Genomic DNA, 26,938 nt, shown 5'->3' with positions numbered 1-26,938 from the left:
GTTGCTTTTCTTTCGCTCCATTCGTATGCAGAGATCAAATCATTTCAGCAGTACTCTTTATAATGCCGTATATATGTAGGTATGAAAAGTTTGAAAATATTTTTGAAATGAATAATTTCTTAAGAAATTAACTAAGAATGCTATTGGAAGTTTTATGAAAAATTGTTTTGAATCAATGGCATTGTTTATATTTATAAGTAATGACAAATATGTAATTCAATTTAGTTAGCTTAATATAATAAACATTATTTTGCATTGAATAAATGATTTACTCTATTGCAATGGAACAAYGAAGATGTTCAACTAGAAAATGAAATGTATAAAAGTGTGCATGCATGTATATATTTCTCTTGTTCCATATAAGGCCACGAATTTTGGTTTATCCAATAACTCCGGTCTTTTGGACTGCTTATAAAACTTCTCCCAATCAAATAGCTCTCCCAAAACTAAAACCTTTAATTTTGTTAAAAAGGCATCCTTATTATGATCGGTGGCGCCACACCAGAGTATTTATAATAAATCATTTACGTTCACAAGCAAAGGTGAGCAATTTAGCGACATAGACAATTTTTTAACGAATAATAGATGTATGTCGTTTTGGCGTATGTTTTCCGTTTCTGGGCCTTGTTATCGCTTATTTGTCTACATTTCGGATTTCCTACCAGTTGGATAGCACTGTCGAGGCAAGCAACTCAATAGTTGCCACAATAGTAACGCCCTGTTGATAAGAAAAAAATATTAACAGCAACAAAAAAGAACATGTTTTGCGGCTGTAAAATTACACAATTCTAATTATATTCTATATAATATATCTTCACATTGTTGTTGTCAAGCAGACAAATCTCATCGACGCCCAAACAATTTCGGCACTCCACCGTGTAATGGGCAAATTCAGTGTGGCCGTCGCTTTGCATTGACTGCGAAAACAATCGAAGGGTCCTACTTTGAACAGGCTCGTTAAATATTTTTATGATTTATTACTATGCCCAAACAATATGTATGCGTATGCTTAGCTATCTATGTACACGTGTATACCGTTGCAAGCTATGATGCAGTTCTGATCATTTTTGTCCCTTCAAACGAACACTATAAAAATACTGTATTCAAAATATACGCCAACAGATTACAAGACCCACGGTTTCTGGCACTGAACTGAGGAAAATTGGAAGTTATGCGTTCAAGGATTTTTAGAAATGCCTCTTATTTTCAGATGCGCAGAAATATTATTTTTTATGACACATATTTATGACTTATGAATTACTTAGGTATTTTGAAATGGTTTCAATTTTTATAAAAAAATATCTATACATATAAGTATGTATGTCAGTTAAAATAACAAAAGAACTCTTGTAAGTAGAATATACAGAATTTATGTACATTATGACCTTCTACAAATCAGGCTGAACCACGATGCATTTGCGCCGCTGTTGAAACTGAGTTTATTTTTCTCTTCTTCAATAGTCACTTTTATCCGAACAATTGCTCCAAAGGGATTGCAACTTACAAAAACATAGCTTAAATTTAAAATAATTGTTATAAAACTATTTAGTTTCATCTTCTTTCTTTACATCGTATATAACTGCTGCTCATAATTCCAGTACAATTATGTTGTTAAATATATAATTCAAATACATACATATATACATTCATAAATGAAGATTTTCTGAAATATACATTTTGTAACTTGACACTCTTTTCTTTCCTTGAAAAAAATATTTCTTGCATTACACTTCACCCACGACGTCCATATCCATTTTGAAACCATTATTCATTTGCTGCACATGTTTATTAATTATTCAACTTTAGGTACTTATTCTCTGAGTCCCAGTGAGTTGTTGCAACTGCCATTTCATCATAAGAAGATATTAGAAGCCACCATTTTTAAATCTGTTCCACTTGAACTTCTGTCTATATCGATTTAATTTATGTCTTAATACATGGTATTTTAAAATGCAATGTATAAGTTTTTCTCCCTTTGAAGATTTAGGAAAATACCCCTACAAATGTTCTGGAAATGAAACACTTACTTGTTATTTCTCTTTCATATCAATATTATATATATACATACGACATCTATATATATACATATATATATATTTTTTTTAACCATAAAAGCACGCAAATAGCCATACATAAATGAAATAACTTCAAACTAAACACGCTATAAATGGCGAAGGTACTAGTTGTAAATGAAATAGTTCTTGCAATGAAAACAAATCATTAAGAAGACGAAAAAAGAAGGAATAGCAAAAATAAATAAATGCTACTGTTGGTGTTGATAACTATGAGGTGCACATAACCATACTTTTACTTTCGTTTTCCTSCCTTCTCTATCTAGTGAAAAATTAACAACGGGTAGCTATTAACAAACCATCAAGAAGTCATCAATGTCATCATGAAATCCATAACGTCGTAACCATCATGAATATCAACATCAACAAAACTATAAGATAGAGAGCTATAGTAATGGTTGTAACACGTCGTAAAAAAACAACAACATCACCTTATGGCAACAATTGCAATGAAAATGAAGAAATAAGAACGATGAATCTTTGGCATAAAAAATGCGTACGTCAGGGAAGCTAAATACCATATCTTTTATATGGCATGCTTTACACGAATACAACATTGCACTGCCGTACTTGTGATGATCGTAAAAAGGTCGTAAAATCTATGAAATGGGTCCGACCTCACAAACACATATACGCACATACTAATGAAAAGCAATAAACGCATACACATAGCAGACAGGGTACAAAGGCAAAACATTTAGTTGCCTCTGATTTGCAGCGGTGGTTAACTTTACACTCACTCATCTTTCGAGGGCATAAAACGATCTCTCCTCAATACACACTCTCAAATTCGCCAATGAACACTATTCTGATATGACCGAGGCAACGATGCAATTGTTTTAAAATGAGTGGTATTAGTTTATGAGTTGAAAAGTAAAGGAGAGGAGTTGCAATGCTTGATCTGTGTTTGAGACAATTTGTTGGTTTGGTGAAAATCAGGGAGATGCGACCTGTTGATGTTTACTGATTTTGTGGTTTAATGCTAAGTGGCGTTAAGTCGTAAAAATGCTATAAAACTCAGACAGGCTTCTGGTTATGGCTTTTGCCAAGAGTATTGCTGATCGTAAACACTTGTAGTGAGATTAATTGTTTGTTGACATAAAAAAGACATAAATTCTAAATACCGTTTATGTGCAATAACCCTAAAATTGTTGTATTAATATGTGACAGCAGTGCTTTTAGTGATATAGGTAATCACAACATTGGGAAAAAAAGTGAAAATTTTACCTGTCTTTTCAGTGTTTAACCAAACGGAAGGAATAAATAATGGTGTASGGACTATTATATCATTAATACGGAGCGCTTTTCGTAATTCTGAAGTAAGAAAATGCAGGAACGATAGTTGAATTTAGTAATTTTGTGATTAATTTTCATAATGCCCTGTTAATGGTATCGGCAATTGAGGTAAAATAAAAAGTCAATAGAAAAATTTCCATTTAGCACTTTATGCATTGTGACAGTCACCCAAAAATTATCGTAAACGGACAATATGGTACTTTTCAAGTCCCTAGATATGAACAGTAAACATGAGAATTTTCAGGCATATTAATAACGAGCTTAATTGCACATATTAATATAAAAACGTTCACATGCTTTCACATTATATATACTCGAAAGAATTTTTCATATGCTTCAAAAGTCCTTCCCTTAAAATGGAATTGATGGTCATAATTTAATAACGTAACGTAATTTATACAATCATTTAACTCTATATTTATCTGCCGAAAGCTCTGATCTTATGATCTAAAGACTCGAAATGATATTSGGTAAGATATTCGAAGAATAGGTTGATATGGAATTCTACGACCGACTCATGCATTTCATGACCATCTATATTGAAATCTTTAGAACGTCAGCTTATCGATCAATGACATTTAACTGTCACTCTTTATGCTTTTGCATTAACAGTTTTATTTCGGCATCCCTGATTAAACGCCTTCGATAAAGTGGACGTTTTTTCTACAATACTCGGAGAGTGGCAATGTAGATAGACGTCTGACTATTTTGTATATACTACTCTTTTGTGGTGGCTCAAGGTATATACCTCACATAGGTAGCCAACTTCCGTAAGTAGGGTGGAAGAAAGGAAATCCTTTGAAGGCGTCATAATTGGCACTTTAAAACACAAATGCCCACAATTGGCTTTCAACAACTTTCGAATGTTTGAGGAACCACTTATCACAGTTAAAAMACTTTGTTTGTGGCTGGCTTTTTGATTTAAGTGTACTTAAGATATATATATATATGTATAAATATCTATAAAAAGTTATCAATTGTTAAACRGAAAAGATTTTTGAAAGAAAAAAGTGGGAATGAAATAAAAATTGAAACTTTCTAAAACAAAATATTTACTAATTAAGGCGGCATAGTTTGAATCAGTGCATTAGTGAGTTAAAATCAATAAAAACTTGATTATGAACATACCTCGATTTTTCCTAACGGGTAGTTATATAATTACAATGTATTCAGATACGTTTGTATATAGATGTGTATTTACTGAGGAAGTCAATGTGCAACAGTCAACATGAAGTCGTGGTTTGAACTCCGTTACTACAATTCACAATCGTATTTGTAGTCACTGTTCTATCATTGTTAGTGTGGCGTGGTGCGCATTGAAATTGCACGTTTTGGCATAATGAGGCAAGCGTAAAATAAATATTGTATAAAATATCCAGTAACGAAGTTGAGATGGTGGAAACCAATGTGAGTTGAAGACAAAAGCGTTAGCAAAGTTTAAGGTGGTAGCGGCTAAGTCGCAAAAGTGGAACTCGCGTTTGTGATTACCTTACGAGTTTGACGATATGTTTACGACTCGCAAGTATAAACGGTGCCATTTCAGTTCGTAGCATAGTGTTGAAGTGGAACAACCCACTCACACGCGATTATCGTCAATCATCCTACATTGTGGTGTGGCGCTATATCTGTGAATGTTATGCATTTTTAATTGGCCTTATGTTAACAAAAGTGTGGGGGCAATATACGACTTTCAGTAATCAATTTTACTTCGGTTTTGTTGGATCTATTATAATATCTCTCAGATCAATTAGCATCATTATCCTGATTATTTTTTACTCTCGCAACATGTATCTTAAGGCCTCTGACTTCATTTTTACCGAAAATGATGGTCAATCCGCGAGAAATATTATTGAAATTAGGAGAGAATATGTTCGTGATATCATTGAATATGTAATTTACCTGTAAGAAATTTAGAAAGTATGTCTTTCTAATAATACTGTATGTTTGTATCTGGAATGGATAAAATGGGGCAAAATGTCACCTTACACCACTGCTGGAGGCCAAGTGTACAGCAGAACCTTTGAAATTTTTGCGTAAATATTGTGGTTTTGCTTATTAAAAATTTCTTCAACGGTTTCATCGGTAAAAATTGTATTTTGTTGATGATCGTGTGCCACTCAGAAGCGCTTGCATCTGTTCAGCTGAATTTGTGTCAAGACCTGTTGTAAGCAGACARTCAATTGACCGATGGTCGATACATCCATTTTCCTTGGCAGAATTTTCTGTTTCTAAGAGGATTTCTGGGAATATGTTCGCAAACGCGAGGGAAACCAATAACATTCATAATATAATAAGCTTTTGAAGTTGATTTTTTTCGGTCAGTTTGTATGCTAGCATGCGATCTCGTCATTTTGTATGACAGTTATATGATATAGTGGACCTATATCAGTAATTTCAACAAATGAGCAGCTACTTTGTGAGAAAAAGCTCGATTTCAGTTCGATATATATATATATATATATATATATGCACAGATAGTCGAACATGGCTAAATCCACTAATTCTGAGCGTTTATTTATACTAGTAAATATTATATTTTATAGGGTCTTCGACACTTCCTTCTGGGTATTACAAGTTTCGTGGCATGCTTATTCCGCTTATAATAACGGCGATTCCATTTTGTTATACAGAATTTAGTATCTTATTGTTAGGTTTTTTGGTTTTACAAAATACTGGTCGTTGTCCGCGCTTAACTTAAAAAAATTGGCATTTAAAATTCTTTAGAGACCCCCACATTAATGGAAATACAAATATATTCTATTGTTTTCTTTGCGTCACGTGCTTCGCTGTTCCCTTAGTTAACTATGCATTCATTAATCAATCCATTGTTTTTTACAGTTATATTCTATTACTTTAGTGTATATTAATGGATATACCTATACCTATATATCGGGTCTTCTAATAGGGGTGATAAGTGTCCTTTCGGTAATCTTTTTATTTTATTCAGTAATGTCTACAATTTYATAGTGGAGCGGTATACGCAAGAACAACGTTTGCAAATTATTTAATTTTATTATCACAATAATAATAAATATTATTAAGCTCAGTTTTATCTGAGTTGTGTGGTGAATAAACAACACTGTCAGTTCTGGTGTGAATAAAGTCCACAAGCTATTTATGAGCAACTATTAAATTCTCTTAATTGGACAGTTTGGTGTGTTTTTTGGTCCGCACTTATTTCGAAACGAATCTGGTGAAATTATTACTGTCAATGGAGAACGGTATAGTCAGATTATAACCTTTTTAAGGCCGCAATTGGAAGAAGTTGATTTTGACAACGTCTGGTTCCAACAAGACTACGACTATGGAGCTATGTTCCACAGAGCACATGCAACAACCGAATTATTGCGAAAAGAGTTTGGAGATTCGATTATTTCAATGAATGGACTCCAAGAAGTTGTGATTTAGCACCATTAGACTGCTTCTTTTGGAATTTTTTAAAGCCATGGTATTTAGCAGTAAACCAGACGTACTTAAAGCTGTATAAGCCAATATTGAACGTGCTATATCATGGCATACTACTTGGTTTAATGGAAAACGTATTCGTTGCTGGAGAAGAAGTGGTGGACGTAACTTGAATGACGTTATATTCAGAACTTAATTGTATCGATTGTACTTCAAATTAAATTAAAAACATTTGAATTTCCTTAACAATTAGTGTTTTTTTAAGAAATCATTAATAATAAGCACTCTTATTGAAAAACCCTGTTTTTGTACATATGAAACCAATATGTATAGTATAAGCAAACTTGTATCACAATTAGAAGCACACATAACCAACTGCGTCTGGTACGGCAATTATTTTTCATTACTCAAGCCTCTACGCCATTAGCTTAACTGGGTACTCTCTTTCCTCGCTCCTTTTAYGTCACGGTGCCAAGTACTTCTCTAGCGACTCTGCCGCCTTTTCTATTATCTGACTCTGTTGGTGGCATAAAGCCCCATATGAATTGGACTGCACGCGCCGCCGCCAGTATACGTCGAGCATTTAACAAGTGGTACGCCCAATTGTTGCACGTATAATGACAGTCGGTGGCCCGTCAACTTATTCATCAATCCGTCAAATGTACGGACCAATCCACGAAGTATTATACACATATATACGAATTCAGTTGTTGTGAATTTGTTTTGATCATAACGAACACGGAGCGGAGAAGATGGCTGCAGTTCGATGCTTCGCGATGTTTGGATTTTGGCCATTTATCCGACGAACTTACGATTTATTTGTCTTTTGCAATTGCTGATATTCCTTCCGCTATTGTCACTGTCTCCTCTAATCTTGGTGCTGTTTTTATTACTTTACTTGCTTTTACTTAATGGGACATTGTTGCCGTTGTAGGTCGTTAATTGGAGTCTAGAGACTAGTGAATTTGCCTGTGACGATCGACATTTCGTTGGTTCGATCTTGATAGCTGCATAAAATAATCGTTTAAAAACGTGTTCATTTAATTGATGAATCCACAGCACAGTGTGATGATGTTTAAAGGAATAGAATAATTTCTCCGGAATTTGCATTTAATACAAAATGTTATAAGAAAAAGTTGGTTTTATTCAATCAACAAATTTACTTATAAACCGGTATCTTAATGGCTTTTCTTTTTTCTTATTAAAGGGGTTTCCTTATTTCTTCGAATAAACATGAATAATGTCATGTTAACGGTTTCATACTTTTTACATCAAATGTGCTATTTATTTTTGAACGTTATAAAAAATATACTCAGGCCTTTATTTTTTAGTTAAAATGAAAGAGGGTCTTAAATATTGCAATATCTGATTTTAGAACAACGTAAACTATTGTCATAAAAGAAAGTTAGTTAATTAACAAACCAACAGGTTATATAAAGTACTAAAGGACCCGTTTACTGTGGTTGATACATAGTTAGTACTACTAATACTATCTATGTATATGATTTCTATTCGCAAGATTATAACTATTAGTTAATGAGATATAGCATTTTTGTAAAGTAACTTTTGTTAGTTTACAAATAAATTGATCATAAAGCATTTCGTGATAAATAAACCATTGCTTTTTGGGGGAAAATACTGTTGAATTTTAGCTCTGCACCAGGGAAATCCACCGTTGAATCGAACAAAAACAACGAATTGCTGATTCTGGGGAGTGTTTGAGTGACAACAGAAATATGGTTCCATCATTTCACACTGGAGTAAAATCGACAGTCATTCTAGTGGACTACACATGATGAATTTATTATTTTTATTCTTTTCTAGGAAGGAAATTTGAAATTGTACGTATATAAGTGCTATACGTAATATCTTCGAAGAAAATAATTCAAATCATATTCAGTTAAGGGTCATATAGATCTATATTAAATCAACAATGTATTTAAGGTATTTAATTGGATAAGAATTAAAATCGCTTCGAATTTTAGTCTTTATAGGTCGTAAAAAGTAAATTCCCAAAAGTTTTATTGTGGAATATCCGTAAGAGATGGACATATACCATCCCATACACTATTTTGGTACAGCTCGTAGGGCTCAGCCATCGTTTTCAATGTAAGCGGAAAAAATGTATTTATTTAACACATCACATTAGAAACCACAAAAATAACAGTATTTCTCCACGATTTAATGGGTGTTATTATACATATAAACCTTCCTCTTCAATCACTATCTCAATCTGTTGCATAGTTTGAAAGATTGAAGCATACAAATGGGCATATAGACAGAAGAAAACAACTTTATTTTATATTATGCGATGATAATTCGTTCTCAATTCATTTCTCTTGAATACCACATCAAAACTTTTCCATAGAACTCCGCTCAAATTATTCAAATCGAGCTTCATTCGATTGTAATGACAGTTTTTAATAATATTCGACAACAGAACATTTTAAATGTATAGCGACGTGCAGGATGTTGGACTTTATGATGTTTTTTTTTTATATGATATAAATATTTAAAAAATTTAACCACTTTTAACGACTACGTTATGGAATTTCTATTATTTACAACTACTAAAAACATTTAAGCGGTTTTAATTTTTATTCTCAAACATAGATATAAAAGTGTTGCCATCCATGCTTTCCATAATTTCCAGATGATAATGATCAAAAAATAAAATCATTCAAAGACTGCCACAAAGCTCTTTTCTGGAAAACCATATTTTAAACTACGCACAACAAACATATTTGAACTATAATGTCTGTACACATCCTCAGAGTACATGTATGTATATTTCATTCAATATTTGCACAACTATGCTCAAAYGAACTTAGCTATCCTTTTAAGAACACAAAATCATTGCGTACACCATTCACCGAGCAACACAAGCAAAAGTATGAGGAGCAATAACAAAAACAACACAAATAGTAACCGACTAAATGTGTTGAAGCTATAGCGGCGGACAGGGGTGTTGCAGTAGCGACAGACAAAATAGTCTCATAACCGTTTCAGAGTCATTCGATGGCGCATAAAAGGATCACAACAATCGCCGAAATGAGCCATAATGAGCTCGTAAAAATTTTGTTACCTAATACACTCAGCCACTTCATGTCACACTGCACAAAATCTTTGAATCTACCGTTTCGGGCATCCTCTTTGGATTTCTTACTAATATACTTAAACTTGAGAATTGAGCTACAATGCGTAAAGTTTGTTGGTAAGGTAAGAGCTGATAGCAGAAGCAAACAAGGGTGCGATGACAGTAGTTACATAAAATTCAGTAAAGAAACACACGGTAAATGATTTTGTAACTGTAATTTAAGTGGAACTGTAATGTAATATGGAATGAACGTTGTATTTGAATCGAAAATTAAACCTTTGCGGAAAATGATTGTACATCGTTTAAGTAAATCAGGACAATTATTCTTTACGCAGTAAATATTGTAAGAAATGTATGAATATTAACGAATAATTTGAGAACTAAAATATCAACGAATTGACCAAAGCAAATTATTTATACATCCTGCTGTTATATAGATGAAATTATATTGCTAATGGTTACTCAATACGGGGTCGGCCCGAGACAATTTACCCCTTCTAAGCCTATTTTGCTTTAACAACAAAATTTATAATTTTTGAAAATTATTAAGATCATTTTATTAAAAAAGTACTCATATTCAAAAGGATTAACACTTAACAATATTACTGGTTTCAACATTACTAAGTTGAAGTGAAGTTGAATCAATTAAATTTCAGATCAACACTACCTTTTTTGTTGGTATTATAAACTTCAACTAATTTCAGTTGAACTTTCGTTGATGTTAGCCAACCTAAAAAATTAAGAATTGAGCGATAACACTGATCTATAGTGGTTTTGTTGCCATGGGTACAAGTTCGATTTTGAATAGAGGATTTGTGCTCCCAATTCCGGACACTATCCAGAATTTTATGAGATTTGCTCTCGTTTTCCTTTATACTTTGCTACAAATAAATATAAGGTTACATATAAGGTTGTATATAAATATATATAATATATATAAATATATATATATATATATATATATCGATATATATCGAAATATATCGAAAATTGTTAGAAAAGGATTCTCCTACCTTTCTGAATTTCAATTGTTATCTTTCATATTGATCGCATATCAAGTTTCAAAAAGATATTTAAATTTTTACTCAATCCTTTTCTGACAATTTTCGAAGCTCCAAGTGACCTTATACTGTATATATCGGCCAAAATTTGAGATATCTCAATGAAAGTTCCAGAACCAGTATTTTACTCATAACAGTATTTTTTTGTGCCTAACAAAAAAAAACAATTGGGCGAAACCTTGACCCAATAGCCTCCATATAATCATTACCAGGATTTTCAAACATCCAGCTGGCTTTGGTCCATATGATTGTTAATTGTATGAGGTGAGTGAAGATTTTTTTTAAATCAACTCAGGGATAAATGCATGATCAATTTTAAAATAAATGATTTGCCAAAGCATTGTACTCTAGACGATATTATTATCGGATTTTTTTGTTGGTGCTTAAAGAAGAGAAAGGGATAAAGCATCAATCTATGGAGAATGCAAAAGATGCTAAAAAACTTTAAGATTCRAAAAGAAAATACGAGTATGAAATTGGACTAAAGGTATCAATTAATGGGATCGTCATAATATGGCAGGAACTATAAAATCATACAAGAAAAAAATAAGGAAGGGCTAAGTTCGGAGCAGCCGCACAGTTGCAACTTGTAAGAATCAAGGAATCAGGAAAATAYTTAAGGTGTAAAACCAATTATATAGAGTAAAGTCATCCGAATGTTCGAAAATCCTGATATTAGTTATAAAGGAGCTAGACCAAGTTTTCGCTAAAATTAGCCATTTTAGGCACAAAGGTACACTGTTATGAATAAAACACGCACGGGATCTAAATATTTGCCGTTTTCAATAAAGCTCTCTTATACCATCTATGTGGTAGAATTTAATGTCTCTCGCATGTGTTATATTGAGATTGAGCGGGGTTATTCTTCGATTTTAACCATTTTCGCACTGTCGGTAGAGCTTCTTATATGATTTGCACTCAGAAAATTTGGTTGCTGTAGCCTAAGTTGCTTAGGAGATATGAACATCAAACTTGTTAAAGGGCGGGACCACACCCACTTTTTGACAAAATTTTGCCCACAGATGGCCCTTGCTACTGAATTTTCTGCACTAAATAACAGCTTTATAACTTAATTTTGAGCTTAGTTATTGCAATTTATATGTTATTACRCCCGTCTATGAACTCGACTTTTTTTTGTTCTAAAGAAACGACATACCAAATTACACTTATCTCAAAATTATCGATATTACTCTAGTTACAGCTTGCACTGACGAACAGACGCACAGACAACTGGATTTCAACTTTTCTCGTCAACCTGATCATTTATAAATTTGTAAAACCCTCTATCTATCTTGCTTAGTTTTAGGTTATACCTACAACCGTTAGGTTTCAAACCTATAATAATCTTTAGCAACTGGTTGCTAGAGTGGTGAATGGATCGAACAATAAACATCGCAAAAAAGGCGCAAATTATTCGTTTTCCACGAGTATCCTTTACTGTTTTATTAAGTGTTTTATGTCTTTGAGTTGTGAAATGATTGTAAATCAAAACCAAATGCACATCTTTACATAAACATGTATTTGTATTTATGTACAAGTGTGTTTTAAAACTGTGGCGCTTACCAATTTTTCTCTCTTCGTATCCTGAAATTAAGTAGAGGAACATTTAAATTGTCATATATGACACCAACCGCCATAGTTCCTATGCCAATGAAGCGTCAACTATTTGTCATTCCATGAGTAACCTGCTGGCTCTTAATTATTTTCAATATTGACAGTCTTATGCTGTTGTATATACGCTTAGCTTTAGTCCACTATCCGCAGCACTCGTGCATGCCTTTATTTGTTTGCAACGATTGCTATGATCAATGCTTTGAATTATGATGAGCATTTATTATTGTTCGGCAACGTTATACAGAGTTTGCTATCGTACAAAATGGACAAGAGTCAACATCTCTGCACTGCACTAGCCAACTACAATTCATATGTAGTAGTACGCTCGCAAAGGCGAGTGTCATATATGTACATGTATTTACCAAGCAACTAAACAAAACTATCAATACCACCAACGTCGATAACGGCATCGGCAGGAGCTCATCAACACCTCGTCTCGTGATTTATAGAGTGTTAATAAAGAACTTAAATCCGTTACTGCTATGGCTACCACTTTGCATGGTTCATTTCACATTTTCCCAAAGCTTTTAACTTGTTCTGTACCTTTTGTTATTATTGCGATCGTTATAGTATCATTACTATATTTTCCATTATATTCGGAAAGTGGAAAACGCAACACCACTCAAATCATTGATTGGCTGCCCAGAAAATACTTACGCGAGTGCACATTCAGATGAACGTGGGCGCAGTTGCATGCTCGATATATGTATGTAGAATTCCAATATTGAGAATTGTATGTGGACGTTCGCATATTGGCACGTAAGTCAGCGTGACTGTTCTCTTATCTGTAGTCACTCAGTTGTTGATTTCACATACACCACAGAGGCCATAAAGCCATTTTCATAATAAAATTGCGCGAAGTTGCAAATTAAAATTGCATTGTAATTGGTTAATCCAAACGCATGTTATCAACGACAAGTGACAATCGCTCCGCTTGCGTGTTGCTGGGACTGCTGTATAGTTTTGTTGCATTTTGGGACAGAAATATTTAAATAAATGCTCTTAAATTTGCTTAAATACTGATATTGTGATTGTAACACTGAATATGCCAGTGTCGGTCATAATTAAATCTAAATTTCTGCGAATATATTGTTAACAACTTTATTACCCATTTTGGATCCTAAGTTAAATTCACTGTACGCTTTATACTTTTTATATTATATATTAACATAAACTAGTCCGAAATAGTGTAAGCGGCATATAATCACATATAATATTGAAGACACTTTAAAGCTTACTAATATTTCCGGACACACTGAAGAATATTAAATAACGGATGTTTTTTTTTTTTTTTTGGGGGGGGGGGGAAACCTTTTCTTGTAGTTCACCCTTACATTATTTATTTATCTAAATTTATACATAATTTGGGTTTCCATTTCATACGAACAGACTTACTGCGGAACAACGATTGTAAATCGAGCAAATATATTTAATGGTTCAGATTACGTGAGACATCGTACTTACACGCTGCTTACATTATTCGGTCGACACATACGCTCTGCAGAGTCGGTTATTCGACCATGGATCGGTTTCGCACCAAGTCTACTGTAGTGACTACTCAGAGTTCAATGATAGAAGAATGCTGGTACCTAAACTGTCAAACAAGAAATATCGTGAGTCGATGTACGATTAATTAAATTGACAGTACATTGGTTAGTATTTTTTGAAAACAGAGGAACATTTGAAAGGTGTAGCCTAAAAAATGTTTAGTCCGAACCGCATTCGAAAAGCCAACACTTCGATATATTTTTTACTGCAATGAAAAAGAATGTTTCGCTAAATATCATGGCATTAGTACATAAAATCATCTTAAATTATATGCTTTTTATTTATTCTTGAAATTCTCATGACTACAATTTGAAATATCAAGCATGTTGAAATCCATTTCAATTCCAGTCATGCTTAAAATTTAACATTATGATATAAATATGGAAGTCTTTCAAAAAATTCGCGCAATTCTTTAAATAAAATAAGGAATGTTTGAAATATATATTTCTAAGCCTTAGATTTCTCTTACCTAGCTTGCAGATATAGTGATATTAATTGTTCCCTTTTCCCTCCTGGGAAATTGACATGAAGAATGATAAAATAATTCATATTCCGTAGTGGGTTCACTATTCTTCAATAATATTATGTATTAATTATCATACCATTATACATTCTCTAAGACCTTGAACGATTCTATCAATGCTATGCTTGATCCGCGCCACTATGCATTTAAATTTATCAATTTCTATAATTCTCGTTAAAACTGCAGTGTCTAAATATTAAACTAATTTACCAGTTAATATTTTAGAGTTGTATAACAGTTATAACGTCGTGTAACTTACTATATCTCCGAAGTACTTTAATATTTACTATGTGTACTATGAGTAATAAATCAAAATTATTAGAATTAGGAAAAGTATCATTTAGTAATTTTCTAACGTTCAATATAAAAAATAGAGCAAGTTTCTAAACAAGCAAGGGTTGTGCAGAGCTACAAATTTATCTTATAAAAAAGGAAATTTTACTAATGTATGTATCTCAACTATGGGATTTCTTTTCAATGATGACTGATCTATTTACATAAACATTACATTATTGGCTAATAACGAAGATGTATCTACATATTTTAATTATGTTTTCATGTTCGAAGCGTATATACACTGCACGTCACCAGGTTTGCACACCTTCATCAGCCTAATACAATTGCTTCAGATTATTTTCTGATTTTCTCACCTTTGTTTGAACAATCACTGGTAAATAAAGTGTGTAGTAAGATTAGACAGTTATAGGGTTTTTGTTATTTTCTGTTAATTTAAGTCGAAAAGTGTGCTGTAAATTTGCGTACTCAGGTTAGTACATGCAGTTTTATCTTCAGAATTTCAGTTTCCTTTCAGACAAAAAAAATTAATTTGGAAAGTTCCATGAATACAATTATTATTTACATGATCTTCAGGAGAAGGATTATCAGTCGGAACGACTATACCTATATGTTGTCGTGTGCGAGGTAATGTGCTAATATGATGCGTGCTAACTATAATTTTTGGATACTAATTTGATATGATATTAAGCAAATACAAAAAACAAATACTGGAAACTCCATTTACAAAATGACGCGGTATGTGTCTTACTCACTTGACATCAATATTTAGGAGCCTCTTCCCAATAGGATCTTACAGATCATTTTTAACGGGGCGGGATCGAGTCAAAATATAAAATTTTTAAATTAATTAAGACGTGAGTTCGAAAAAATGTTTTTTTCTAAAAATTTTAAAGAATATTAAAGTTCTTAATTTTTTGTTGCTTTCCAAAAATATGAAATAAACACTAATTATTGTTTTATTTAATAAATACTTATTCGTTTATAATTTCAGTATTATCACTTCTTTCGTTTTAATTAAAATTAACCAAAAATATTTAAGCCTAAAAACTTTAAAAATCAACTAATTTGTTCACTTAAAAATTATAAAATACTTTTATAACATACTGTAAGTCGATGTTACATTGGGCATAGCTGATGTAAACTGTTGTTGTTATCTTCTTCTTACTTTACTTTTTCAGTATTCTCACACATCACAACAGTCTAACGGCGATACTCACATTTGCTGCATAAATCTGATAAAACTCAATTCAATTGCCACTCCCACTGTTTAATTAGCCATTAGCAACAGTTTACATTTAACGGCTACAACAAATCGCATTTCRACACTTGCTAAGCTAATAAAGCATCAGTTGATGGCCGACCACCCGACAAACATACGCACATTCACAGTCATTCCTGCCTCTTGACTACGTCGCGACGCTTCCATAATAAACATCAAAGGCTGCGCGAAAGTAGGCGCTTAACCCAGAAATACAAACAGAAAACAGCCGACCGCGCACTATAACCGAAAAAGATCAAAAGCCATTTCAACTACGGCTGCCGTATTGGCGTCGCCACTGCCACCCCAAATAATCTATTTTCATATATCTATATACTTGTGTATACATACTTGATGTTAGAAAATTTCAATAGCCAAAATCTTCCAGTTAACGAACAATGAATAGAATTTATTCGATTCGTATTTATATTTTTACTTAGAGGACTGAATACGAGTACGCTTAAGATTGGCAGCGGCGTTGCAGTGTTTTTTGTAGGTTAATTTTTTGAGTTGCAAGCAATCATTGTTTCTCTTTGTTTGTTTGAACAACAATATGTATAATTAAGCGGCACCTGTTTGATTAAATTATTACGAATGCAAAACAGAGTACACTGTTTAATTTTGTGATGTGTGGATATGTGCTAAGGGTGATATGAGGCTGAAATTTCTGTGATAGCTACTTAAATAAATGTGATTGCTATGAATTGTATTTTAAAATCGCGGCTTCTGTCCTCACCTTTTTTTTTTTTTTTTTTTTTTTTTTTTTTTTTTTTTTTTTTTTTTTTTTTTTTTTTTTTTTTTTTTTGAGTTGGAGAATAGTAGGTGAGAATGAAAGCTGTGGAAAGGTAATGTAAAGAAATGAAGAATGATCGTATTCAAATTGTGGATATACATATACTATATAACATACAACCAACATTGGTACTTTTGAGGATTTTAGCGAAAATAAAATTTATGCTGCTCCAATATTTGGCCATACATTATCTCCTAAGTATTAAAATATATTCTGYAACAATACTGTAAAGTCAATAATTATTATTTTAGAAGTTTGTTTTTCCAAATTCCATTTTGGGAGTAATTTTAGAAATTAATGATCTCAATGGCCAAACCAAATTGATTTTCGGATGTTTATCTAGCCTTCTGTCTTTTGTCTATCCGTACGTACGAGCGATAACTTAAGTCACAAATGGATATAATAACCACGTTCCCCCCATTAAGGGTAGTTCAAAAGTACAAATACTGTGATAACTTTCTAAAAAAAAAAACGGGTAGTATTTAGTTCGTGCAGGTTTGCCTGTGAACTTTTATGTTAAACCTAAATCGCAATAACTGTTCAACAAATCCGAATGCATAACATTTACTTAATATATATTATCATGCTACAGTCTATATATGTATATGTAAGCCAAATCGGACTGCAACCAGACCTTTCATTTAGACTATACCTTTTTAACCTACCAATGAATGAATATGAGGACCTCAGCGTCTCGAGTGGACTTTATAAAAAAAAAAAAAAAACAATAGTGAATTTTAGTTTAGGCGCTAGTTATGATACCCTTTATCGGGTGCATTTCATATAGAAACTAAAAAGAATGTCTTAAAAATAATCGATTTTTTTATATATGGATAAAATGAATATTTAAATGTTCAAAATATAAAACACTAGATTCAAACTTTTTTTTCTAAGTTTAAAAAAAAATTGTATTTTCTCTTTTTGTAAAAACGGAAGGATTGCGCACAGCTTCTTTTATTGAATTGACTGTAACTTTAAAATCCTACTAATTTTAAAACTGACAAGATATTAGCTATTAAATTGTCAATTGATAAAGCTACTCGTTCTATGGTATAAATACTTTATGAGGTCTCCGACGTTTCTTTTTGTTCAGGATTTAAATATTGGTATATTTTTAAGAAATCTTAATCAAGCTTCGTGAACATCTTTTTCTAACAATAATGTGTCCTGACCATTAAATAGGTCATACACATTTATATTTACTTATCCCATTTATTTTCGTTATTCTAGTTGACTCTTTTCTTTTACATATGTAGGTATAACAATTGGAATGGAGTTACTCTAACAAAGTGAATATGTAGTGTTTATATCTATATTTTTTGTGTGTTTAATTTTTAGTAATTTGCGCTAGAATCACGGTATTTAACGAATCTTGGAATTATTGTAAATTATAAACTTTAACAATTAACTCATATTTTTACTTATTTACTGTATTCTCATTTGTAAAAATTGCAATCCTTCTCTACAACTCAAACTTAAAATAATAGTTAACGAATTCGCTCAAACAAATAGGTTTTAAAGGAGCATATTCCACTCAAACACAATGACGTTCGAGCGTGTTCGTTTCAAACTGTTACTCGTCTCTCTGGTATTGTCTCCAACAACTCACACCCTGAATCACTGTTCGTTCATTCGTTGCTAAGTAAAATGAGCAATAACTCAAAATGTAGGCGAGGAGGCGGCTCTAATAACTAACCAACAACAAATTCATTTCAACCAGTTTGAATTACAGCTTTTCAGGTTTGCGTTTTGTCTCGGTAAAGAATTCATCGAGTGAGCCTAAAAGCTGGGACGCTCGAACTCGTCATGGAATTTATGCTTCTAGAATATTACGGCATTTTAACTATTTTTCATGCATATTTACAGAACTACGAATACGCTTTGTCGGTGTGTGTTCACTTACAGTTTGCAGAGTTCGCGATTAATTTAACTAAGGGCGCAGTGTCATAAGAGTAGGAATAAATTATTAAAAATACTTATAATTTTTGCACATATGTAAATTTTACAGAAGACTGAATTTATTTGTACAAGCTATAGATTGTTAACTTTCTTACATCATTCTTCTCGACTCTACACGTCCTTATCAACTGCCAAACCAAACTCAACTGATAACATTATGAATTAAACCGAAAGAAGTATCATAGCCCTTTGTTCCACATAGCTATGGTAGTTTATTCAAGTATGTTTATACTCATAGTACATATGTATATGTACATATATATATTGCCCCTGCTCTCATATACCCTATGCGTTCAACCCTATGTTACTCGATTCTACTCCCAGTTAAAAATTTCTTCGATCTGATCCTCTCAGCGCTCTGAGTTTTGTTCCCATACGTGTTGTTGTAGAAGTGGTGAGGTATTGATAAATGTTTATCTCTATGATGGTGGTGGTGGTRACAGTGTGTTGCCTTTCTTTTCCTCATTAATATTTCGTTGGTGGAACGAAAACAGAGCGACCACAACAGAGCGGCAGAATAGCTCAACAACAGCACAACAGAGTGCATGTTTCTCGCTGTTTCTCTCACTGTCGTCGACGTCATCATCGTCGCTGTGGCAATTGTCGTTATGGTTTAGGCCGTTTCATCGCTTTCGTCGTGCTAGTCGTTGTTGGGTATATTGCAAACGTAATCGACGTCAGTCAAAATACAACAAACTGGCATTTTGATGGCACATTCGCTCGATGGCATCGGTTCGGATTGGAGCAGCAGGCGAGCGCATTGTTTTATTATCCACTTTATCACCATTTATTGTTATTGCCTTTGTGGTCTTTTAACGTTCGATTCACTGTTTGGTACTATTTAGTACAGCTAATGCCATCATACTCAAACAGTTCTAGTTGGTAAAATATGAAATAACAAAAGCAAAAACAATAGTGATAGTGACAGCACCGAAAACATCGACAACGACGGCAGCGGTTTAATACCATTGACAGCGTTTTGATTCGGCGAATATTTCGCTATCGGACTACTATCACAACGCTATCGTAAGGCGGCAACGCATATCAAAGCGCTGCGACGTTCAGTGTGGTGCAGTGTAGTAGTGTCAAATTAGAGTAATATAGAATCGCGGTAGTGACGATTAAAAGTCTGTACAGCAAACGAAAACGCAAACGGCAGCAGTAGTAACAGCAACAGTCGTCTGRCAGTCAGGCAGTGAGTTAGACAGTTGTTCAGAGCTGCGGCAGCGTTCGTAACGAAATCTCGGTTTGGTGGCATTGACGCTAATAAATTTGATTATTATTATTATTGTCGCTATTACTATTATTTTAACGATTATTGTGTTGATTGTGGTTGTCGTTCGTAGTGTTATGTTGATGACGTTTCTATGAGCCGGGTTGGCCAATTGTTTTTGACAAAGTATGCATTGTGAAAAATATCAAATATTTGTGAACTAGGAAAATAAMATTAATACAAACTTTAAAAGTGCAAACTTATAGAGCAAACAATAAAAAAAAATGTTGGTGATAGAAAGTGGTTTATATAGAAACAGTAATCAAATTAAATGGAATTAATAAAATTTACAACATCAATTACGAGTGGACATTAACCGTGATATAACTTTTGGTGCAATTATTATAATATTCACGTTTATTTTGGTAAAAAAAATACACAAATGAGATAAATTAAATTTAATAAAATTATGCTAAAACAAATGACAACTCAAAGGGATTATGTAGGTTTGTGTCAGAACTTATTGTAGAAAACCAAACGACCGAAATTTGAAATTAAGTGAATCCAAACATACTACTTCTCTTGAAAATAAAATACTAAGCAAAAATACCTTACCACGGCAAGTGACTCCAACCAAAGCTAAAGCCTAATCAGGTTTAGCTTTTCTCCCGAGACAACACTACAACCGCCAAAATTCTTACCGCTGGCAGTATGAATTCCTACTTTGAACAGGCTTCGGCTGGTTTTTATGGCCACCCGCATCAGACATCCGGTATGACAATGAGTACTGGAGGTCACCATGATCAGACAGCTACAGCGGCCGCAGCCGCTTATCGTGGCTTTCCGCTGTCTTTGGGCATGTCGCCTTATGCCAATCATCATTTACAACGCACCACACAGGATTCTCCCTACGACGCAAGTATAACAGCGGCTTGTAACAAAATTTACAGTGATGGCGCCTACAAACAGGACTGTCTTAATATCAAAGCCGACTCCGTAGTCAATGGTTATAAAGATATCTGGAATACCAGTGCGAATGGTGCGAGTGGCGGTGGTGGTTCTGGAGGTGGTGGTGGCTCAGGCGGTGGTTCTAACGGGTCAAATAATAATGGACAGAACAATCCTGCTGGTGGCATGCCAGTGCGTCCATCCGCTTGCACTCCAGACTCCCGTGTTGGTGGATACTTGGACACTTCAGGTGGAAGCCCGGTAAGCCATCGAGGTGGCAGTGGTGGCGGAAGTGGTGGAACTGGTGGTGGAGTCGTTGGTGCCGGTCAAGGTGGCGCTGGAGTTGTTGGCAGCGTAGGCGGTGTTGGTGTTGGCGGTGGTGTAGGAGTTGGCGGTGCAGGAACCGCATGGAATGCAAATTGCACAATTTCTGGGGCGGCAGCGGCTCAAAGTGCTAGTAGCTTACATCAAGCCACCAATCATACTTTCTACCCGTGGATGGCTATCGCAGGTAGGACGCACGAAGCTTTATTAAAATATGTAAACATTGCAATGTGATTATTAAATGAAAATTAAAAGAAATTAACTATTATCTGATACATTCATAATATCTGCTACTATTAATGAAACAAAAAGAAATATAAACATATTAAAACTTTATGATATATTGAGCTAAATACTCATAATGTAGCTGTAGATGATATATATAATTTACAATTGTCCCCGAATAGTTAAGTCCCTATAAGAGGGCTATAATTTTAAAACCATTCTAATTCATTTTAATAAGTAAAGTTACGGCAAAGTTTCGAAGGTGATGGTTACGGAATGACATAACTATACTGCTACCTTTTCAAATAAAATTAGCGTTGTTTTGTTTTAATATACTATCACATATTCTCTACTTGCTAATTGTGTAAGCACTTATCTCAATTGCACGTAAGACCTTTTATAAATTTCCCCGATGATTTTTAAATTTTTTTATTTAAATTTTTTAAAAACACTTTGTAGTGAGCCATTTTTTTAGCCAGAGACCTACGAGCTCTTTGGGAAAAGCCACAGAAATAACTCGAAGTTTACCAACACAACTGTTCAAAGAGGTGTACACTTATACTAGTAATGTAAACAATATTATGATAATTGCAATGTTATGAACACCGTCGGATGTGCGGCCTGTGGGTGATCAATAAAGCAATAATAACCAACTACTACTTTTGGTGCAGATTATCGCCTTAACCTGTGAACCATTTAACAAATAATTTTTAACAAATATGTAACAAAATCTCAAAAAAAAATTAACATTTAACAAGCCTGATAAACAACAAGTGATTGGCCTTCCCTTTGAGTATTTTGATCTTAGTACCAAATTTAACAAATGTGCGCTCGGATTTTGCCCAATAATTTCCTGGGGAAATTAAAATTTTTGTGAATGAACATCTCTTTGGTGGTATTTTTTAAAACATTTTTAGTTTGCCCATATTTTGTCGTCAAATTCATTATCAAAGAAACAACCAATCTTCAAAGTAGAAACTCAGAATACATTTAAGCAATAACTACCTAAGACAGATTAAAGGGCAAATAAATGTATGTATGTGAGATTACATTTCCTGCGATAACTCTGCGGTAGTACAGATAATGAATATATAAATAAGTTATATTATATATTGTGAAACAGCTCAATGCTTTTTAGTGGTTATAAAAATTATTAATATCAATAAGAACCAAAAAATTATTTATTGTATTATATTTTAAACAAGCATATGAGAACGGTATAAGTTTATTTAATTTATTCTGATTTGGCATACAAAATAAAAAGCTCAATTTTTTTAATATCAATTTAAGCAATCGTAATTCCTCTTAACTCTTTATAATTTTGAAATGTTTATAAAATTTCTTGACCTCTTGAATATTCTACTCAATTGATTTTCTCTAATTATGACATGCTAAAAAAATGTAAAGATATCCTTAAGAAATTTGATACTCGTGTTCTTTGGTAAAAAATGGGTAGAATCGCGTCAAAACTTGCCTTAGCTCGCATATACCTAACACAAAGATTTCCGAGAGACTATCGCATATGTGATTGTATGTGAGGTACCCTAATGAAACCCTAGTATTGCCGTATTGGCAAAAATAGATAAAATCCGGTTGATTTTACCACCAACTCCCATATACTTCATATAATAATTATCGTCATTCCACCTAGCTTTAAGCAAGAACAATGGACAAGATTTTAAAAAATTATATTATAATAGGAGGCTCACAAATGAACTAATAAATAAATGTTTGTTCAATGAGCATATATAAAACATACTCAAAGTTTTTCGTTTTTTTAATTTCCGTCATTCTGAATGTACGCACAAAATCTGACTGCCATAATTAATCCTATCTTTTAGTGAAAATGGTCTTAATAAAAAGTACGTATTGTTAACCAATCGGAATASATTTATATAAATAGTGCCTAATTTATATTTATATCACACACTAATCAATTTGTTGATTTCCCGCCATATATGTTTTATATATTTTAAAAAAATAAAAAAAAAACATTTATAAAAATTTAAGATGCTGGAGAAGATTAGGAGGTTTTGACGCGAGCACATTGGATGAAGAAAATTATCTTTTTACGATAATATTTCTTCCAAATATCTATGTGCTTAGWTAATAACCACCTTTGAACATATTGGAGTTTTTACGATACGAAATCAACTGCGATTTCATCCAACGAGTCTCACAAGTTCGGAAAAACTGGTAAAGAAAACCATTGCAGAAATCACTTCACTGGTCTAATTAGAAATTATTTCTTATCTGTGTTGAAGACATTTTCACCACGATTGATTTTAGAACCAAACCTGCGATTAATTATTCTATTGAAGAGAAATCAGTATCTGCTAGCAGAAGCGTGGAAATATTATGAGTTCGGAATTTTTTAGTAGGTCTGTGTTTATTAATATATCGTTTTAGCATTGAAAACAAACTGTTTTACGTTATACATTGAGTTTTTCTTTTTGCTAGCGCTTTATGGTCACCACTTTTGGTTATATATATATATATTTTTTTTTGCATGCATATAACTTCACCGAACTTTGTCCGTCTGTTTGGTTTTATTTTGCGCTAAATGCAGAAATATCTGGGGATACGTAATCAACATCCTACGTGTTGTGTGAGGTGTCTAGCATATTATGGCATGTTTTGACACGGGTCGGACGCACACAAGACCTCACAATATTTCCCTTCACCTCGTTCGTAAGCCACATGTATGCTTACGGCTTTATTCGATCGAATGTGGTTGAAGTGTGGCTATTGATTCCAAAGCTTCAGTGGTTGTGACCACCCGACCAGTATTTTAGACGTGCGTATGGTATTCCCTTTGGTTGCTCTTCAATTACAACTTTAGTATACGCGGTTGCGGTTGTTACGCTTAACATTATCGTCTCGCATCTTCACATCAAGACCAGTTTAGCGAAATTCTCATATAAATTAAAATGCTACTATCTGTATTTCCTTTATAGTTTTTGTGAATGTTTGTAACATTTCTTTTATTTCTTTCTTCACTTTGATTTCGAGGATCACTATAAATGTAAAATATAACAAAACTTGCTGATCGCTTGGATATCATTGCTTATTAAATGTGAAGGTTAATTTAGGTTTTGAATTTTGAATTCGAAAATAATTTAAATTTTCTGAGTAAATGAAAAAAATTACAATGAGCAATATAATTTTCGCCTCACATCGATTGCATTGCATTTTTTAGAACGTTAGTATATTGAATGTACTATATGAGCTGAAAAGTTGTGGGCCTAATTTTGATCTCGACATTCAATTCATTCATTAACGTGTGGTAAAACTATTTATTCACGGATTTGTCCTAAGGATCGACGTGTCTTCTCAAAAATGCTGCACCCATCGCCTTCCTTTGAAATACTGAAAATGTTACAAACCATGGTTTAACCATAACAAATATAGAAGAGGTGGTGTCATTTTAAGACCAATAACTGATATGGCAAGTACCTTTGACAGTATTATAGTTTAATTCAGTACGATAGGAAAATAACTCAAATTCTTTTCAGCACATACCATATTGCATACATATATAAAATAACAACTAAACTTTTCGAAAAGTTCAACCTTAAATTTAATATAGGGCGGTTTTATGAATACGTACTCCTAGGTAGAGAAGGTTCAGTTTAGGAGTATTATTCGAATAATTATTTGCTTAAATTATGAAAGAAGGAAAATTTTTTTCGTGAGATGTAAATACTGATTTGTAATCTACGACTTAAACTAATTTCCCAAAAGAAGGTAACTAAAGCAACGAAAAAAGTTTAAAATGTAAAATATAACTAATTAAAAACCCAATGTTGTAAGTGAGACTAAAAAGTTTTAAAATTCTCACATTAATAATAAAGATGAACGTTAAGCAATTCAAATACTACAGCGRACAACAACCGATAGCACAGCACGACTGTGTGGGTAGACTACTTATTGGTCAGGTTATTAATTATGTGCATATTAATGTGTTTACGCTACGAATATTGTTATACTTTAATTATTATAGTATTCGCATTCATAGTTAACTTATCATAGGAAAATCAATTCAGATGGAATAGAAGTCGGACGAACTCTAATTGTTATGAATTAGTAGAATTATGCACACCGAATCAAATTTAAATTATTTCCAAAATTTCACATTTTTAAGAAGCTATAAAAATATTCCGCAAAGGAGTCACATAAGTATTGGCTAAAATAAATAGCGCTAAGGGTATAAAATCGCCAGAGTGAACTTTAATAATTAATTCTTAGTAAGTTAATACCGTTATTCTCATATACTATATCCTTTAAGTTTAGTATTTTTAATTTTGAACGTTTTGAGGATTACACATACATCTTTTGTGCCTGTGGTACAATTTATGTGAACCACACATTATCAAACACGAATGGACACAAAATTGTGTTGAATCGGTTTGATTGGCAAACTATAATATTTTTATCGCACTTAATTGAAGCTAATATAACCATATCGAAATTATTTGACAAGAAAAGAGAAAAAATCGGCACTAAATACAATATGATAGGAGGTCGTAAAAAGGGTTAATGCATATAAAATCGTTTTATGCAAGCATGTACTATATGATGTTATATACAAAAACAAAAAAAAACAAAAAACTAAACTTCCTTCTTCTTCTTAATTGGCGTAAACACCGCTTACTACGCGATTATAGCCGAGTTAACAACAGCGCGCCAGTCGTTTCTTCTTTTCGCTACGTGGCGCCAATTAGATATTCCAAGCGTAACCAGGTCCTTCTCTACCTGGTCCTTCCAACGGAGTGGAGGTCTTCCTCTTCCTCTCCTCTCCCTGACGGGTACAGCGTCCAATACCTTCAGATCTGGAGTGTTTCCGTCCATTCGGACAACAAGACCTAGCCAGCATAGCCGCTGTCTTTTAATTCGCTGAACTAGGTCAATGTCGTCATATATCTCGTACAGCTCATCGCATAGCACACTTAAAATCCAATCGTTTGGGATGCTTTCGACCGACCATATTTTACAAAGAAGCTGATGCATGCTCCTTATCAGTTCTTCGTCGCCGTGTTTGAATAGCTCGGCTCGCAATCTATTGCTTTGCTGTTCTTCAGGCAGGTAGTTGCCATTCGAACTCCTTCATTGTCGGGCAATGGAACATCTGGTCATCGTCATCGATTGGGGAATCGGGTTCGCTTTCTCCTGGCCGTGCGCGTTCACTGCCATTCAGCAGGCTGGAGAAGTGTTCCCCCTATTTAATTTAAGTATGCTCTTTGCATCGGTGACTAGATCACCTTTGGGGGTTGTACAAGAGTATGCTCCGGGCTTGAAACCTTCT

General features: G+C 33.4%; 1 protein-coding gene and 1 long non-coding RNA gene across 4 annotated transcripts in view; one reads left to right on the top strand and one right to left on the bottom strand.

The window, feature by feature from the left end:
• Positions 1–286: 286 nt before the first annotated feature.
• On the bottom strand, positions 287–19,057 carry LOC108965038. The gene is made up of 3 exons (XR_001993076.1): positions 19,019–19,057; positions 14,010–14,298; positions 287–718 (listed from the first exon to the last, which is right to left on the bottom strand). It is a non-coding gene; the product is annotated as an uncharacterized LOC108965038 (long non-coding RNA).
• Positions 19,058–19,629: 572 nt separating this feature from the next.
• The window catches only part of LOC108965042 (homeotic protein ultrabithorax), a 138,893-nt gene continuing 131,584 nt past the window's right edge, over positions 19,630–26,938 (top strand). For all 3 annotated transcript variants that reach the window (XM_018927209.1, XM_018927208.1, XM_018927207.1), the window contains exon 1: positions 19,630–21,595. In XM_018927209.1, coding sequence (XP_018782754.1) covers positions 20,848–21,595 — 748 coding nt within the window. In that variant the 5' untranslated portion in view covers positions 19,630–20,847. The remainder of the gene's footprint in view (positions 21,596–26,938) is intronic.

Source organism: Bactrocera latifrons, unplaced genomic scaffold (assembly GCF_001853355.1).
Source record: "Bactrocera latifrons isolate USDA-ARS-PBARC rearing strain unplaced genomic scaffold, ASM185335v1 scaffold_132, whole genome shotgun sequence".
Taxonomy (NCBI): Eukaryota; Metazoa; Arthropoda; class Insecta; order Diptera; family Tephritidae; genus Bactrocera; species Bactrocera latifrons.
Note: the sequence above shows the minus strand (reverse complement) of the source record. Positions and strands in the feature narration are given on the sequence as shown.